We start from the raw sequence: 19,519 nt of genomic DNA on the forward strand, positions 1-19,519 counted from the left end.
TTTGACATGAGATGAATGATTCTTTTCAGCAGATTATAACTTTTAAAAAATAATGTTACCCTCCTGTACCACACCCACCAAAACTGGACCATCTAGCACGCTTCTTAACTCCAGCAAAAAAAAAAAGGAAACAAGCTAGAGAACAAGTGCCTAATTTTATGACAAAATTTGAGGCAGGACACCTATAGTGTTGAAAAACATACCATTTCTGAGATTAAACGTTTGATTAGTTATGTTTACGATGGCATCTGTCTTCTGTTTAGTAATATCTCCCTCTTCCAGCTGCAACTCAACTGAGCCAATTTGCATTTTAAGAATTCCATATTTTAGAGCTGAACTCGGCTCAAAGAAAGCTATAAGAAGGTAAAAAAAAGAAGTTGAGACAGAGAAATCCATTTATTCTATATTCCTGCCTCCCAACATCTGTGGCTGCATAATTTTTATCCTACACTTCCCTATAAATGTCTCTCTCTATATTGAGTTCATTAATTCAATATAGTTTCAACTGATAGTCAAAAGTGCTGGGCTACATGACAAAATCCTAGATTTAATTAAAATTTTAATAAAAGTTTGTCCGATTTAAACATCACTTAATTTAGGGCATGAGTATTACAACATTTTCTTGGCTCTGAAGTGCCCTGATAGGCACCCTATCCTAAAAACTAACAGTAGAATATGTAGCTACCCTCCATTTGCACTTAATTGCTCTTAAATCAAATAAAATTAACTGAATTTCACTATGGTTAGACATTTAATAATTTTCTTCTGCATATGAATAGTATTTGGATAATCTCTGGCAATCTCTGAGATGAAGCCTCCCAGGTGTTCATGTGTGGCTCAAGGCCTTGAATTGTGGCCATGGGTTTTGGCGTAATATAAACCAGCAAGAACAGACTTCTGGCTTAGGTGACCTTGCCTCCTTTTCATCCTCTTTATCTACTGTTGCTGAAGCCACAACTATTGGAAACACCTGCTTTCTGTCTTTCAACTCCAAGCTACCTCTACTAGCTCATGTCCAAAATAGGCCCCCATCTCAGAAGTGAAACAAGTAGGTCATTAGAAGGGCAAGAATCTGAGAGGCCCCCAAAGATATGAGAGGAGACAGCTGCACAACCCTCCAAAGAGCTGCTTTGATTTGATGACTCATCCCATCTGCCCCCAGCCTACTGCATGCACACACGCACACACACAAACAGAGTCATCATTAAGAGGGAGGAGAAGCAACTGTGTTCTGCTCTGCTGTGCAACCCCATCCTAGCATCCTGAAAATTGTTCCTCTGCAGCCCCTGTATCAAAGCCTCTTCCAGGAGCAGCGCATGCTTCTATGGCGTGAAAATGTCTGATCCCTCACATTCTCCTGAGTAGGGGTCTCCAACCGTGGCAACTTTAAGACTTTGCTGGCTGAGGAATTCTGGGAATTGAAGTCCACAAGTCTTAAAGCCACCAAGGTAGGGAGACCCCTGCTCCAGAGTACCCAGTGACACTGGAATACAGACAGTCCTTGATTTACAAACATAATTGAGCCCACAACATCGGTCATAAGCTGTGACGGTCCTAAAGAGGGGTCATCATGTGACTGTCCCCAATTTTTATTATCTTTTTTTGCAACAGTCGTTGTTGTTTAAGCACACTCATTATTCGCCATGGAACGACCGTGCAAAAAAAAAAAAAATCACAGTTGTGTACTGCAAATGGCCGTAAATATGAGCCTGTTGCCAAACACCCTAAATGTGGCCACATGATGGTGGTGGGTCTCAAATCCAGGTTGTAAGTAGCTTTTTCAGAGTTGCTGTAACTTCAAACGGTTATTAAGCAACTGGTCATAAGTTGAGTCTACCATGGTAGGTATGCCTAACTTTGGCAAAGGACAGGCAGGGGACATGTTTCAAGATGATCTAAAACAGCTGCCTCCAACCTTTTGGGCACCAGGGGCCAGTTCCACGGAGGGAGATTTTTCTGCGGACCAGAGGGGCCATGGTTTTGTGTACTGACTGCATCCTGTGAATGGGGCTTCCCTTGTTTGCACGGCCCAATTTTTGGCATACCGTGGCCCGTTGATGGTCCACAGACCAGGGATTGGAGACCCCTGATCTAAAGTGTTCCAAGGATGTAAAATTGGATGTATCCTTTCTGCCATATGGAGAATCACACCTCCTCTATAGCACGAAGCTCTCTTGTCAAGGCAAAGCTAACTCTTCTTGTACAGAATAGAAGACAATAAAATATCCTTTCTTTCCTCAGACCTTATTAGTCTTTTTTGTTTTACTCCAGTTAAGGCTTTACAATACTCTGGTTCACTATGTTTTATTCTTTCTCATTTTTCACAAAAGATTTCTATTTCTTAATTACACATGCACTGATGATGTTACCTAGTTTGGTAGTGAAATGTCTGCTAAGAAACAACAACAACAACAAAACCCACCAAGCTCAGAGACCTCCAAAGACCCACAATTAAGTTTTACCTTGACTTCCCTGCTGAAAATTCTCAGATGAAGCTTTGGACACTGAGGAGCTTGTTTGGCTTACACTCAGCCTACTGTTTAATTCATCCATGAATGCCTAATGAGAAAAGGGGGAAACACAATTAACAAGACTACAAACGCAAGTGCAAATTAGAGATAGAGCTTCACAACACATAGGCAGAAATTAAATGGTGGAGGGGGGGAGCAGAGGTGGTATTCAGCAGGTTCTGACCAGTTCTGGAGAACCGGTAGCAGAAATTTTGAGTAGTTCAGAGAACCAGCAAATACCACCTCTGACTGGAGATTTTACAGTATCCTTCCCCTGCCATGCCCACCAAACCACACCCACAAAACCGGTAGTAAAAAAAATTGAATCCCACCACTGGGGGGATGGGGTGTACATGCATAGAATTGCAGACAGCCAGAATCAGCTTATTATGACTACTATTGGGTTTCTTTTTTCCTACTATTTTTATTTGGAATTGCAATTGGTTATTTCACAAGTGGATTAAGGTCTAGAAGAACCTGAAGATTTTGAATTGTCTGAAATGAGTAGGAAACTAACAGCCCCTGGTTCCTCAACTTCTTCACGATCTGGAGGACAACGTTCAATACAGACAATGTTACAGCAAGAAAAAGAACAGGAAAAAGTGACCCTGTAGATGATTATGCAAGAAATTCAAAATATTCAAATAAGAACAGAGAATACTGAAAAGAGAACAGAGAACATTGAACAAAGAACAGGGAAAACTGATGAAAAGGTGGAGAACATTCAACAAATTATGATGAAGTATGATGAGAGATTCCAAAAAATTGAAGAAGATAAACAAAGAGATAAGAAGATTGGAGACATTGATAGCAGATTAACTGTGGTTGAACAAGATAAAAGTGGGATGCTGAGATGGGAGATGGACAGATCAGAATTTTATCTCAGATTCCAAAACATAGAGGAAGAAAAGGGACAAAACCTAGCTGAGATAATGATAGAAATTTTGGCTGAAGCTTTGGAAATAACTGAAGGGAAGATGATGGATGGAATAGATGAGGTCTATCGAGTCTTCACAAGATATGCAATGAGAAATAGCTTACCAAAAGAAGTTCACATCAGATTTACAAAGAAAGCCATTAAAACGCAAATATTGCAAGTGGCAAGAGAGAAAACATTGAAATATAAAGGAGATTGTGGTTCTGAAACAAGTACCCAGAAGAGTGAGAGAGATGAGAAGAGAATACCGATTCCTGACCAAAATGCTACTTAAAAAAGAGGTGAATTATAGATGGCTGATTCCAGAAGGTTTAATGTTCACATGGCAAGAACAGAGACATAGAATTGACTCAATTGAGAAAGATTAATCATTTTACAGAGAATTTTTTGGAGGGAAAGAAGAAGAGGCAGAAAAAGAAATCTCACTAATTGAATTCCAAGAGGACTGCCAAATGGCGATTGAAAAAGAAGAAGGTGCAGTAGGTGGAAAGGTGGAAGCCAAAGAACAACGTGAACCAAGATCTACGAGAGCTGCTAAACCTAACTACAAAATATAACCATGGAAAAGAAAAAACTGATTACAATTAATATAAATGGACTTAACTCAGCTGTTAAAAGAAGGAAAACTTTCCATAAATTAGAGAAATTAAAATTTGATACAATCTGCCTACAAGAAGTACATATCAAAAGCAACATGAACAATTGTTGATACAGCCAAAGTTAGGGAAAATATTTACTTCTTTGACACAATGCAAGAAAAGAGGAGTGGCTTGGGTTTCGGTTTGTCGGCCGCGAGCGGCAGGGATTTGCGGCTGCACGATCCCCTGCCGCGCTAGTCGCTTTTGGGGCTCCGACCCAGACGGGTGCGGAGCTAGCCACTGCAGGGCAGCTGAAGGTAGGGGATCCGGAGAAGGGTTTGGGGTGTTGCAGACCCTCCCCGGCCGGCAGAACCCCCTTTTCCCAGGACTGTGCAGCGACGGTCCGTAATGGCCGCCACAAAGAAGCTGGCAGCCGGGTAAGAATGCAGGAGGAAGTGGAGAAAGTGCTTGAGAGGAGAAAGTCTTTCTTGGTTCCTAGGACTCTAAGACATATTTAACAAAATTCCTGAAAAGTATGACTTTCTGAATGATACCTTCGAGAAGAGGAAAAAAGCGGCAGTTTAATGGTGCTGAAAGGATAGCTTACCCTCTTTTTTACGGAATAAAAGTGAACATTAAGAAACCTATTTTTTAGGTGAAAACTGGCTCTAAGCGGTGAGTGGGAAAAGAGAGGACTAAAAAAAATATTTGTATGCTAAGACCTTGTTGGAGGAGATGCCTTAAGGATTGAAAGACTAAAATATATTGCAATAAGATTTTAAGAAACAGATTTGGACTTTCTTTTTCTTTAATTGATACTACCCCAGGAGGAGAGAGTGGGAACTCTGTCTTGGTTTGGACTGACTGAGAACTTTGGGATTGTCTTATTTTTCCTTTGGAATATTCTGGCTGTTGTAAGAGAAAAGAAAAGAAAAAGATTTATAATGGCTTCTTCTATCGAGGAACTGAGAAAAGATTATGAGCAAGCAAAACAAAATGGTAAAGCTGGTTTGAAAGAAGCCTTCCTTTTTTAGAAATGGCGCTTATTAATTATCAACAAACATTGCAACAGATGAAGACAGCAGAAGAAGAACAAAGAGAAGAAGCCATCTTTAATAAATCTCAGAACTTCCTTCCAAGAGGGAAGGAAGAGGAAAAAGAAGAGAAAAAGGACTTAAGATTTAAAAAACATTTAAGAAAGGGAAAAACAAGGTGCAAAATCAATATAAGGATGGTAAACAAAAGGGAAGAGGAATACGACAGAGAAGGGAAGCCAGTAAGGCAGAGGCTAGAAGAAGGGGGCTAGAAAGGTTTGTTGGGGGAAGAAAGAAAGGGAAAAGGTGGAGAAAAGCTACAAAGTTTTGAAATTAAATGAGAAAAAGAAATTTTTTTTAGGGATAAAGGATAAGTATAATTTCTTCAAAAAGATTTTGCAAGGTACATAAGATGATATTGTAGTATTGTATCAGAAATAGAAAATTTAAATGGCTTGAGAGTTGATAAGAGATTAAAATGTTGGAATGTTAATAATGATTGGTTTGAAAATATAATATGAGGGAGATTTAGAATATTAAACTTTAATTAAAGAGTTTATTAAGATTATGGTATTGATGTTATTATAAAACTTTCATTATAGTATTTTGTTTTTAATATTTAAATCTATTGCTTAACTATGTATTTAATTGTTTTAGATGTATTATTCAGTTAGAATGTACCAAGCAAAATCGGATTGGGTAGTTTAAAGATTAATTTGATTAATTTAGTGGGGAGATAGAAAGGCATCATACTCTGATTAGTGATTTCAGGAGAAATTTCTTTCTTTTTAAAGGAATGAGACAAAGGTATAATAGAGAATGGACAAAAGATATAAATATAATGACTCAAATTAAGATGATTAATTAAGATAGAATCAAGAAGAGTGAAATATGTGGAGAAGTTAATATAGAAGACTTAGAATGGTAAATAAAATAAGTAATGATATGTAAGATGAGCCTGAATATAATTGAAGTCCATGAAAAGAGAGATACCTGGGTCCAAGTTACTTTCCAAAAAGATCTTTTTATGTTTTGTGTGTTGTGTGATTATGTTGTTTTTTTTTTGGGGGGGATTAATAAAACCTTGTAGAAATATAGAATGAGAATAATGGTAACTAAGTCAGAAAGAAGTAGATGAAATAATAATAATAAAATTGAATAAGAGTGAAGAGAAATAAAGGAAATTGGATAAGAGGTTTTTGTATGTTTATATGGAAATGGTTTAAAACAGAATTATAGTTTATCTGACTTGTTAAATTTATAATGGAAAAAGGTTTAAACATGTAATGGATAATGATGACTTGTGTATTTTGAAAATCAATAAAACTTGTTTAAAAAAAGAAAAAAAAAGAAAAGAGGAGTGGCTTTATACATTAAAGATATTATCCCAGCGAAATTGATCTATACTGATGACGATGGAAGAATACTAATGGTGGAAATAATGGACAATAATATGAAAACACTCCTGATTGCAATCTATGCCCCAAATGACAATCAAGAAGAATTTTATAAAAAATTACACATGAAAATAATTGAACTGGACTATGCTAATATAGTTATGATGGGAGGTTTTAATGGAATTGTAGATAACAAACTGGACTATACAGCACAGAAAACAATAAAGCAAAACAGAAAGACTCTCCCTAAATCTTTTTTTAAAATGGTAGATGAAATAAGCTTAAAAGATACATGGAGAGAAAGAAATGCTAAAACCAAACAATACACCTTCTACTCAAATAGACATTTATCATGGTCCAAAATAGATATGATATGGATGTCAACAGAATTGTTAGCTAATATTCAAGAAATAAATATTGAAACATGTACTTGGGCAGATCACAATTCAATGACAATTAAATGGAAAGGACAAAGAAGATCTAGATGGACGCTAAATAATACTATATTAAAGGAAAAAGACTTCACACAGTGGATGGAGAAAGAACTGACTTTCTTCTTTAGAGAAAACAAAAAAGAAGATACATCAATTCAGAATGTATGGGATACAATGAAGGCATATGCCAGAGGCTTGATAATAGACGATACAAGGAAAAGAAATACTATGAAAAGACTAGCCTCTAAGGCATTAGAGGATGAGTATAAAGGACTTGAAAAAGAGCTACAGAAAATGCCACAGAAAAAGGACATTAAGTTAAAAATGGATATAATCAAACATAAAATGTGTCTAATAGAAAAAGAATTAGCACAGAAAATCAGAGGTGCTAAACAGAACTACTTTGAAGATGCAAACAAACCAGGTAGATGGTTAGCATATAAACTGAGAAAGGAGAAAGAATCAAGGAAAATATTGCAATTAATAGATGACAAAGGCCAAGTTTGCTATGGTAGTAAAGAGAAGAAGGAAATCATACGAGACTATTATGGGAAACTATACACACAAGAGAATATTGATGAGGAAAGAGTTAAACAGTACTTACAGAATGCTAATTTACCTCAGATACCTAAAGAGATTGAAACAATGTTAGAAAGCAATATAACGATGATGGAGTTACCTGAAGCACTCAAGAAGCAAAACAACTGAAAGGCACCAGGCCCAGATGAACTTCCGGCAGAATTTTATAAAACATTACAAGAATCGTTGAACCTTCCATTGCTAGAAGTTATGAATGAAGTTATGTTAAAGAAGAAGATACCTAAATCATGGTCAGAAGCTTATATTATACACTTATCCCAAAAGAGGAGGCCGATCCATTACAAATCAAGAACTATAGACCTATTTCCTTACTAAACGCAGATTATAAAATTTTTGCTTCAATATTGGCAGAAAGACTTAAAAAATATTTAAACAATTTTATCCATCCTGATCAAAATGGATTTCTGCCAAAGAGACAAATTAAAGATAATATGAGAGTAATCTTGGACACCTTGGAATACTACGAGGCACACCCTGAAAAACAAATGTCTTTGATATTTCTAGATGCACAGAAGGCATTTGATAATGTGAATTGGCGATTCATGTTATTACAACTGGAACAGATGGGCTTTGCTAAAAAAATATCCAAGCAATAGAAGCTATATATCATAAGCAAATGGCAAAGGTAATAAAAGAGGGAGAACTGACAGACTCTATTGATATAAGAAAAGGAGTGCCCACTATCACCTCTGTTGTTTGTGTTAACCTTGGAAGTGCTAAACAGAAATATTAGAGAAGAAAAGGATATAAAAGGGATGAAAATTAAAAAGAAAGAATTTAAGTTGCAAGCATTTGCAGATGATCTGGTTTTCATTTTAGAAGACCCACTAGAAACAGCATCAAAATTGATAGAAAAGATAAGAGGCATATAGAAAGGTGGCTGGTTTGAAAATAAATAAAGATAAGACAAAGATCTTGACAAAGAATATGCTATCAAGACAAAAGGAAGAACTGATAGATCTATTGAAAATTCAGGTCACGAATAAGATTAAGTACTTGGGGATACATTTGACAGCAAGATGCAGTACACTAAAAGAGAATAATTATATCAAACTTAAGCAGCAGATAGCGTTAGATTTGGCGAAATGGGAAAATTTACTCATTAATAGGGAGAATATCAACAATCAAGATGAATATATTACCCAGAATTTTATATTTGTTCCAAACAATTCCAATTAGGCTTGGAAAAGATTACTTTGAAGATTTAAATAAAATTGTGTTGAAATATATATGGCAAGGTAAGAAAGCAAGAATAAAGTTAAAACTTTTGCAAGATGCTAGAATAAGAGGAGGATTTGGTTTGCCTAATTGGGAGTTGTACTACCAAGCTACAAATTTGATGTGGGTTAAGGAATGGATAACATTAAGAAATACTAGATTGTTGACATTAGAAGGACATGATCTGTTGTTGGGGTGGCATGCTTTTCTATGGTATAAAGGAATGAGATCACAGGGGTATTTTAGAAGACATTATGTATAGCAGTCTCTGTGGTTAAACTGGGAGAAGACTAAAAGACAATGTTATTTGAAAATTCCAGTCTGGCTATCGACTATTGAAGCATTTTCTTATCCGATAATATATAAAAAGGAACAAACAGTTAGATATGGTGAAATATTGAATGAAAAGGGTGAACTTAAATCTATACAAAAATTAGAGGAACAAGGTATAAAGATGAATTGGTTTTCATATGCACAAATACATTCAAGGTATGACAAAGACTCTAAAACGGAAGGTTTCTATGACAAACCGACTGATTTAGATAAGATTTTGACAGGTACTGATGAAAAGGTGATTACAAAATTGTATGGATATTTACTAGAAATTAAACTAGAAGAAGAACAAGTTAAAGAAACTATGATTGCTTGGGGGAAGAATTTTGGATATGGGATTGATCTAGAGAAATGGCAAAAATTGTGGTCTCAAAATTATAAAATGACAATGTCAACAGCATATAAAGAAAATTTGTATAAGATGTTTTACAAGTGGCATTTTCCCCTGACAAGAATAGCAAGAACGTTCAAGAACAAATCTGAAAAATGTTGGAAATGTCATCAGATACCTGGCTCATATTACCATATGTGGTGGACTTGTGCGGATGCTAAAAAATATTGGGCTAAAATCCACACGTGGTTGGAAAAAATGACAAAAAAGCATATAGATTTGAAACCAGAGATATTTTTATTGGGAATTTTACCTGAAATATATAGTAAAGAATTGAAATACCTGATTGTAAATGTATTAACAGCGGCTAGGAATGTATTTGCTAAAAATTGGGAAAAATTAGAAAATACCATCACCGGAGGAAATCATTAAGAAAATATTGGAATGTGCTGAAATGAGTAGATTGACATTTGAAATCAGAGAACAAGATGATAAACAATTTTATACAATTTGGGATCTATTCTATCAATGGTTAGACAATAAAACATGGTAATGAAATATGTAGTTTCTTAGAAAATAATAAATATATAAAGAGGTATTCTTTTCTTATTATATCTACAAAATGATTGTAGGATAGATTTGAGATGATAATATGAACTGTCATAAAACAATTTAAGTTAAATATGATTATTTCGTAAAATATGAATAATAGTCAAATGTTGATATTAATGTATTTAATACTTGATTGAAAATATGAGAATACATACAATGTAATTGTAATTGAAGACTATGAAATGGAAGCACAACACAATTTGTAAACCAACTGGCACACTGTATATATATATATGGAAGATGGCTTGATGTTTTTATGTTTTGTTTGTCTATGTTCGTTTTAAAAACCAATTAAAAAAAAATTGAATCCCACCACTGGGGGGGAGGGGGTGTACATGCACAGAATTGCAGACAGCCAGAATCAGCTTTTGAAGCAGTTAAAGAGACTATGAGGAGGATCCAGTTATTTTAATAACCTGTAAAGAGGTACATGGTTTGCATTCCTGCAAAGTCACTTATTTGACTGCTTTGTACAGCTCTAGTACCATTAGATCTTTTTCTTAGAATTGTGACCAGATGGTTAAAAGGAACAGCCCAGAGAGGGGAGGGGGGAAATAAGCAATGTAAGGCAAATTGCAAAAAAACAAAAAAAAAGAGAGAGAGAGATGAAAATTGAAGTGGAATTGCTTTCTACCCAAAACAGAACTTTATTAAAGCAGATTCTCCAAAGCCAACGTCTACTGTGTTATCAGACACTAAATGTCCAAGACTGTTAAGCAACGGTTTTAAAAAAAAAACTATTATGTTTTTTGAGACAGGCATGAGACAAGCTGAGAAAGTCTGATATTGTTCTCAGCAGAATCAGGATCTTCTGGAGCCACGTTTCGGGTGCAACACGTTTCAAAGAAACTGCAGCGAAATAAAATAAAAAAAAATACCTGGATGGTGGCGGCATCACTGGAATGAAGCACAAAATGAACTTCTTTAAGGGACTTTGGATTTTCAGCTTGACTGAACTTGAAAACTTCATCGAAAAAGAGTTTGGCCACATATTGCTTGGGATATCCGAGATTTCCAGTTCCAATAGCTGGGAAGGTGATGGAACTCAGAGAGAGCTGTTCAGTGACTTTCAGACATTCCTCGATTATGTTCCCTAAGTCCTGGGGGATCACAGAACAAAATTCTCTTAGAATATTTTTTTAAATGATTAGTCTACAATGAACTATGCCTTGGCGTTAATTCAACTAATGGTATGAATAAAAACAAATTGGAACATGAATATAGCTGCGTTAATCGGGCAAAAGGATGTGTCTATCAGTTAACTTGCCAGCACATTGTGCTATCATGCTGGACTATCTCAAGCCAATAGACAATACAGACACCCAAAGCCAAGTGGATGAAAATAGGTACAGGTTGTTCTCAACTTACGATCACAACTTGCTAATTGAGAAATTCGTTAAGTGTGTTTTGCCTCATTTTACGATTTTTCTTGCCGCAGATGTTAAATGAATCACTGCAGTAACATGGTTGTTAAGTGAATCTGGCTTCCCCATTGTCTTTGCTTGTCAGGTCACAAATGGAGATCCCATGATCCCAGGACACTGAAACCGTCATAAATGTGAGACAGTTGCCAAGCATCCAAATGTAAACCACGTGACCATGGGGATGCTGCAATGGTCAAAGGGGTGGAAAATGGTCGTAAGTCCCCTTTTTCAATGCTCTTGCAATTTTGAACTGTCACTGAACAAACTGTTGTAAGTCGAGGACTACCTAGATCTAGGAAAAGTTCTCTACAATTTTTCTTAGTCACGACATTTATTTTCTTCTTCGTGTCACTTAGGTTAAAAGGGAAGCCACTGATTCTTAGTAAATAATGAAACCTGAGTAGTGAAAGGTAGGATATAACCAACGATGAGTAAAGGACATTCAACCTTTGCTTAAAAGCCTACTCACTTGTAAAGCTCATCCATTGTTGTTTACAGGAAGCCCTTGCTTACCGAATGTCTTGTTTAGCGACTGTTTCAAAATATGGCAGTGTGGAACAAAGTAACCTTGTGACCATTCCTCAATCTTACAACAGTTGCTGTGTCCCCACAGTTACATGACAGATTCGGGGGTTTCACAACGGATGGGCATTTATAGTAGACTTATATACCGCTTCATAGTGATTTACAGCCTTCCTGGCTCTGCGAATCAGTGAGGAGGGGGAGAGGAGATGGTGCCATGCAAGCAGCAGGTGTGCATGCTCCTGTGTGCAGCTCCATTTGTACAAGCGGTGGGTATGCACACACGCCGCTCACACAAATGGAGCTTTGTGAGTGAACGCAAGTACCCGCCACAGGTGCAAATGGAGCTGCATTCACCTGTTGCTTTACGTGGCCCAGTTCCAAACAGGCCACAGCCCAGGGTTTGGGGACTACCTGCACACAAATACATTCTCACTGCAGTAGCACCACTGAACAATTCTGCAAAAATGCATCAAAGGCTATCAAAATTTCTAGGGAAGATCAGTGATAAGTGCACCTAGTTATGTATCCAAGGTATCAAAAAGAGCCTTTACCTTGCTTTCTGATTTCTTTCTTTGATTCCAAGCAGGTAAAACAGCATGAAGAACGTGAAGGCAGCTCAGATCATAACCACTAGTTTTGAGCACACAGCCTTCCTTGATGTCTTTCCCTTGACCTTCTTGAGTCAACTCCACTTGGAGTTCTCCTCCTGCTTTAGCCAGAAGAGCCTTGGAAAGTGGTCCTTTGTCCAGCTGCAAATCTCTGGCGACACTATTGACAATCACATCGGTCTAAAAATGACACGTTGGAATAGGTGATTAAAACTGAAGGGACTCAAACCTGCACTAACTTGACAAAAAACAGGCACACTCCAATATTATGCATAATTAAAAGTATCTAATCATAACTGTGATATTCAACAGGCATCTCTGAACCTTTTATCAATCAACAGGGAGATTATCTTCCAATGATATGAACTGTCATCCACCTCCCTCCCTCCCTCCCTATATTTGCTGTAAAGTATACAGCCATTCCCATTTTTTACTCCCACCACAGATTCAAATATATGGTCCTATATACCATTTTTCTAACAGCTTACATCCGAAGATCTTTTTCGTAAATAGGTGGAGATTGTTGGAATTAAAAGAACAAGAGTGACAAGTTGTGTTGTGCAGCATTAGCCCTCAAAAAGGATACAAAGAATGAGACCTCAAGGGCATGTAGAAGATCTTAGGTTTTAATTGTCTCTTTGAATTAATATGTACTACTATATCATTCTGAATACGTTTTGTACACAAGTGTTTGCACTGCAGTTTGTCAAGGTTCTTCTCCATCTTCCTTCCTGCTTTCTCATATTTCTGGAACATTATTGCCTGCTTAACTATAAGCTCACTATTAATCCTGGCTTGTTCCATTAAAAAAACAAACCCATGTGTATGTACTTTAATTAAAGGTGGCCACCTTAATCACACATATCTCAATTCTATATTAAAATAACTATAGTCTACTTACCGCTGCCTCTTCGATCCCTTTCTTCAGAAGCACTATTTTTAAGCCTTCAGCTGTCATCAACATTTCCGGTTCTGGTTGGATTTTTGCAACAGAATGCTTAGCTTCGGGAAATGGGTCGGTTGTAGAAAGTGAGGGCCCAAACACTTCATTCAGGGTTTCAGAGAAAGCTTGAACAGTATCATCTCTGATATCCATAAGGTAAATCTGTTTTAGGCAACTGTTCTCAGAAAAATCGTCTAAGCTTTCTTTGATGGCTGTTACAATGGAATGGGTACACTCTTTTAATGGAAATCCAAAAATCCCAGAACTTATGGCAGGGATAGCTATGGAGCGATGCTGGCAGCGGTCTGCAAGCTTTAAACTTTCCCTCACAGATTGTTTTAACAGCTTTATGCATTTTTCTTTTTCGGCACTCTGCCACCTCGGCCCAACAGCATGAATCACCTGTTTACATGGCAGCTTCCAAGCATTTGTGATTATTGCACAGCCAGGCTCCAAAGAGCCATGTTGCCTCACTTGGTCCTTACACTCTTTTTGGAGCTCTGGGCCTGCTGCTTCCAGCAGCCTCCTTGCGAGACCACCAACGTGCATCAATTCTGCATTTGATGCGTTGACTACAACATCAGCCGAACACTGGGTCAGGTCAGCTTTCTGAAGAACTACCAGAATGCCATTTCCTAGCTTCACTTTATAGCACGACTGCTGCTCCTCTCCATAGCTGTTCCCTTCTGCTCCAGTTTCTTCCACCTCTTCTGTGCCTTCCTGAATCCTGATCAAACAGTTAAACCTCTGTCTCGCACCATTAATGTACAACTCTTCTTGTTCTTTGAAGAATGACTTTGCCCCTGGTTTACCAATGGCTATGCTAATAGCATGGAGAGAAGACAGAATGTTATGAAAAAGTTCGACTCCCTTCAGAACTGCAACTCTGGGTCCTTCAAGGGAAATCACTTTGCGACTTCTCAATATACCAAAATGTATTTTTACACCTTGTCCATTTAAATTGTTCCACTTTGGGCTCTTTTCCTGTTGTATATACATTACAACAGCAGCAGACTTAGTTTTGATATTTCTCTGAATGTATGTATGGTTGTCAACAAAATCAGAGAGTTTCTGATGGGCAGTGGCCACTTCTTTGAAATAACCTGCAATGACTATTTTACCTTCCTGTTCTTCAATTAAGATGGTTTCACCCGAACAATTGTACTTCTTGTACAACTGCTCCGTTAGTTCCCGCCATTCATTCTTTTTTGTAACCGTGCAGTCCTCCAGTTCAATACTTTGGAAAGTCAGATCTTTCTTGAGCTCCTCCTCAGCTCTGTGAAGGTCCTGAGGAATTCCTCCAAACAGTAGTACAGACTTATCACTGAGTTCATAGTAGGCATTTATCATTTTGGTCCAGAATAGGAGCCGAGACAGAGACTCATTATCAACATGTTGAAGAAAAACAAAAATATTAGAATGTATATCAACAGGCTTCTGAACCATGCTGGACATTCTTTCAAGGATGTCACTTTTTAGTTTAAAAACTTCAGCAGGTAGGCCATGCAGAGTTAAAAGTTCTTTGGAAGCGTCGTAAGTAATCTTTAGCTCTGGATATGCTAAGCAAATATTCTCTTGTAATCCACAATTGCATAAAATGGCATATTTGCAAGCAGTAATCGATACGGTTTCCTCTATTGTCAATCTCTCTCTTTCCATCTTTCTAACAACATTTCCTATGAGCATATTCATTTCCTCCTCTGCTTCCTTTACACTGCCCGCTGCCCCCGCCAAAATCACTTCTCTCTTTGAAGCATCTGTTACGATTAATATGTCATCTTTTACTAGACTGTTTCTTATGGCTTCCCACAATTCAGAATTTATTTCACGCCTGACAACTTTCTGCCGTGACAGGATCTGTGTAAGAACGGTTGAGGCGTCTTCTTTCCAGTTCTTAACCAAGGATCGTTTTCTCTTTGACACGTCAAGGGAAGGATGTACCATGATTTCCGGATTTCCACAGACTTCAGAAGGCCATTTGATCTCACAACAATGGCCCGCCATTTCGAGTGTTATTTCCTGAAGTAAACGATAGTTCTGCTGTAGAAATCTCCAGTGGTAGGGGTCAATAGACACAGGGAATGGATCTGGCACCTTAATTTGTAGTCTTTCTTTCCCATACAAGGCAGCTCCCAAAGATTTGTAGTACGGATAAACAGAAACAGGGCCATTCATAAGAGAATGCTTTCGCTGCAAGATGGTAGCTACAACTTTAAAAAAATAACAAGGAGATGAAAATATAATTAGAAAAAAAGCTTCACCAAACCTATCCTGCAACTTTTACTTAAAATACATTTGAATTTATTGTAGGGCACACTGAACAATTGTAACAGTAAGCTTTCTACAGTTCTAAACCCTCCATCCTCTTTCAGAAAGAGGACATTGGTATGGATTTGGGGGGAAAGAGTTAAAAGTATCATTGTTTGTCCCCACACAGGTAAATTATTGGCTAGATGGCAACTGCCCCAAAGCCCTGCGGAAAACTGGAATTAGGAAGTTAAAGTTGGCAAGGAAAACAGGAGCATCACAGGTGTTTGATTTCCTTCCCATGTTTCTTTGCCCAGATGGGGAACCTCATCCTGTCTGTTTTCGTATCTTACAGCTAGCTTGCCTGCTTGCTTGGCTTGTCTGTTTACAAGTTAATGGCGGCCACTTAGATCTAAGCTCCCTGCTGTCTTGTTTCTGAAGTACTGACCTTGCTGTAGTTAATAAAATAAACGTTATTTATTCCTTGTTTGGAGTGTCAGGTGTATAGCAGATACTCCAAAATCACTTGGGCCTGATAAGCCTAATTAGAAAAGAAACCTGAATCCATGTATTTGTTCTGCCCTATTCAGATTCCAACTCTTGGAGACACATTCCCATTGAAGAAGGAGGTGGTGGCAATTTACACGCAAATTTAGTAGTCCTCAACTTACAATAATTCATTGAGTGACGTTCGAAGTCGCAACAGCACTGACAAGTGATGTATGACCATTTTTCACACTTACGACCATTGCAGCATCCCCATGGTCAGTAATCAAAATTCAGACGCCTGGCAACTGGCTCATATTTATGATGGTTGCAATATCCCAGGGCCATGTGATCACCTTTTGTGACCTTCTGACAAGCAATCATTGGGGAAGGCAGATTCATTTAACAACTGTAGTGATTCACTTAACAACTGTGGCAAGGAAAATCGTAAAATGGCGCAAAACTCACTTAGCAACTGACTTGCCTCACAACAAAAATGTTGGCCTCAATTGTGGCCATTAAGTCAAGGACTACCTTGTAGCCCAGAACTCAGCTAGAGAGATGGAAGGTACAGATCAGGAATGGATCAGCAGGCTTCTATATATTGGTACTCTTTCAGATAAAGTGATTATGAATCAAGATGTGGGTTTTGTAAAGGAAAAAGAATTGGGAAATTTTCCCATCCAAATCAGTACGATTCCAAATATGACACTGTGTCTCTCTGTTATTTCCTTACTGCTGCTTCCCTCTTCTCTTATCCAATTACTGGAACTAGTCAGTATCTCCCTTTCTATTTTCACAACTCCCTGTAAAACAACCACCATAAAACTTTACAGCTGTCAAACATCCCTGAATTGGAAAGTACTGACCTTGGAAAAATGTCTGGCCCAGAAATCACTGATTAAGAAGAACCAAAAACAAAATCCACCTGTGCTGGATTCAACAAAAGGCCTACCTAATCTATTTTTCTATTGCCACAAGGATCCATAAACAAAAGATAACATTATGTCTTCCTCCCAGTTGTTAGCCAGCATATGTCTTGAAAGAGACCAGCTGTTTCTGAAACAGGAAGCGATACATTCACAGAGGAATACAATCAAGATCAAGTGAGGTACTAATACCACTCTATAAAGCCTTAGTAAGGCCACATCTAGAGTACTGCATCCAGTTTTGGTCACCACACTATAAAAAAGACATTGAGACTCTAGAAAAAGTACAGAGAAGAGCAACCAGGATGATTAGGGGACTGGAGACTAAAACATATGAAGAACGGTGACAGGAACTGGGCATGACTAGTCTAATGAAAAGAAGGACCAGGAGAGACATGATAGCAGTGTTCCAATATTTCAGGGGCTGCCACAGAAAGGAAGGAGTCAAGCTATTTTCTAAAGCACCCGAAGGCCAGGCAAGGAATAATGGATGGAAACTGAACAAGGAGAGATTTAACTTGGAAATAAGGAGAAACTTTCGGATAGTGAATCAACCAACGGAACAGCTTGCCCTCGGAAGTTGTGGGAGCATCATCACTTGAGACTTTTAAGAAGAGATTGGACTGCCATTTGTCAGAAATGGTGTAAGGTCTCCCTCTTGGGCAGGGGTTTGGACTAGATGACCTACAAGGTCCCTTCCAACTCTGATTATCTGTTAGACTGTTAAATGTGCCCAACAGCTCTTGGTTCCATCACTACGCATTAAAATATACATCAGGCCCAAGAATAATTGGATCCTAACTGCCTTTTGCATTCATCTGGTATTTGCACTGACCAAACTAAACTATATTTAGTGAGTTTACAGCACCACGCATTACCTTTGCTCTCCTGAAATGTAATTATGGCAGAATTGTCTTTAGGCTTATAACTGATATCCAGCACCAGACCACCACCGTGCTTCTTGCTTTCAAAATAGATAACAATATAGTCTTTAGGAATTTCAGGGGAAATATTTTCAACCAAGATGCTTTTAGGCATTTCCAAAGTTCGAGCTGAAATCTTTTGTTGCTGAACCCTATGGTACTGGTTGAATGCTCTGATAAATTGGTTTGTTTCTGCAAACAAAATTGAAACATAAACAAAAAAAAATTAGATAATATCACTGATTGCTTAATCCCTGTTCATTCTATTTCTTCATGTAAAAGTTGCTATTCTAATCAGGCAAGTATGCTCAACTGCAGTCTACAGAAAGTCCTCGACTTAGGACTGAGTAGTTAATGACAGTTGAAAGCTACAACTGTCTCACACTCACCCGCAATCAGAGTTACAATCACATGACCATGGTTAGAAAACATTAAAATACTAAGCACATATGGTATAACACACATTTTTTCAACACGGAAAAGGATTTTCAACACCTCTGCACTTGTTTTCCCTCAAAAAGCAGAGAAGCTCTGCTTTTTGGTTGAGTCTTGATGCTGAGATATGACTAGACTTTCAAAACTGCAAAAAGAGTCTTAATGGTCCTAAGTGACTTCTAGCCTGGGGAAGGTCTACCGTGGTCTTCTAATATAAAAGTGTAATTCTACACTGTATCTTTAGATTCCCCACCGAAGAGTTCTCTCTTCATTCACTTTTCCTGTAAGAAAACGGAACTCTATGAGTCATAACTAAGGGCAGTATTTTGTTATTTCCTTTTTAAGGATTATGGCTTAATCTATTGTTTTATTACATTTTATTGTTAAGCATTCAATGCACATTTAATTAATTATATTTGTAACTGCAATGTCAGTGTTCCAACTAACAACCTCCAAACCAATAAACTCCGAGACAAGCATTTTCTCAAAGTTCCATTTTATTAGAGTCATCATATTGGCACATCTGGGAAAACCCGAATCTGAGAGTTCTGGGTTTTCCCTTCCCAAAAGAAAATAAAAAAAATCCCTCCCCTGCACCCAGCAGTCCATCACATGGTCCTATCAAACATCGGCCCAACTGAAGACCTTCCTCCAAACAACCCCCTCCAGGTGCAGGGTAACATGGCCTTGACTTTTTGTGAAAAAATGTTGTTGAGTCTAATCTTCTACCTCTCTAAGAAAGCCCTCCTCCCAAATTCCCAGGCACTAAATTTGGCAGCTTCAAAGCTTCCAAGTAAAATATGGCTTCCAAGGCTGACATGCAATCTGTTTTTCTTTTCAGTTTGGTTCACACGCACGTTTGCTTACAAACATGTACAAATATTTCCTTAAATTAGTGAAGCCCAAGAAACCACTTTGGCTCAGATTCAGTCCAATAATCCATTTATCTCATTGTTTCATGCACTTATTGGTTACATCACTTCACAATTTCTCTCATAAACCTAACTTGAATGCT

The 19,519-nt window shown here is 37.8% G+C and overlaps 1 protein-coding gene across 1 annotated transcript in view; it reads right to left on the reverse strand.

The window, feature by feature from the left end:
• The window catches only part of PARP14 (poly(ADP-ribose) polymerase family member 14), a 45,626-nt gene that overhangs the window by 13,875 nt on the left and 12,232 nt on the right, over positions 1–19,519 (reverse strand). The window contains exons 6-11 of the mRNA XM_026665425.2: positions 18,025–18,261; positions 13,443–15,694; positions 12,485–12,721; positions 10,863–11,084; positions 2,463–2,559; positions 204–353 (exon numbers count right to left, since the gene is read on the reverse strand). Of these exons, the coding sequence (XP_026521210.2) occupies positions 204–353; positions 2,463–2,559; positions 10,863–11,084; positions 12,485–12,721; positions 13,443–15,694; positions 18,025–18,261 (3,195 nt within the window). The remainder of the gene's footprint in view (positions 1–203; positions 354–2,462; positions 2,560–10,862; positions 11,085–12,484; positions 12,722–13,442; positions 15,695–18,024; positions 18,262–19,519) is intronic.

This window comes from Notechis scutatus, chromosome 1 (genome assembly GCF_049901735.1).
Source record: "Notechis scutatus isolate UNSWTSFEM ecotype Mainland chromosome 1, rNotScu1.2, whole genome shotgun sequence".
Lineage (NCBI taxonomy): Eukaryota > Metazoa > Chordata > Lepidosauria > Squamata > Elapidae > Notechis > Notechis scutatus.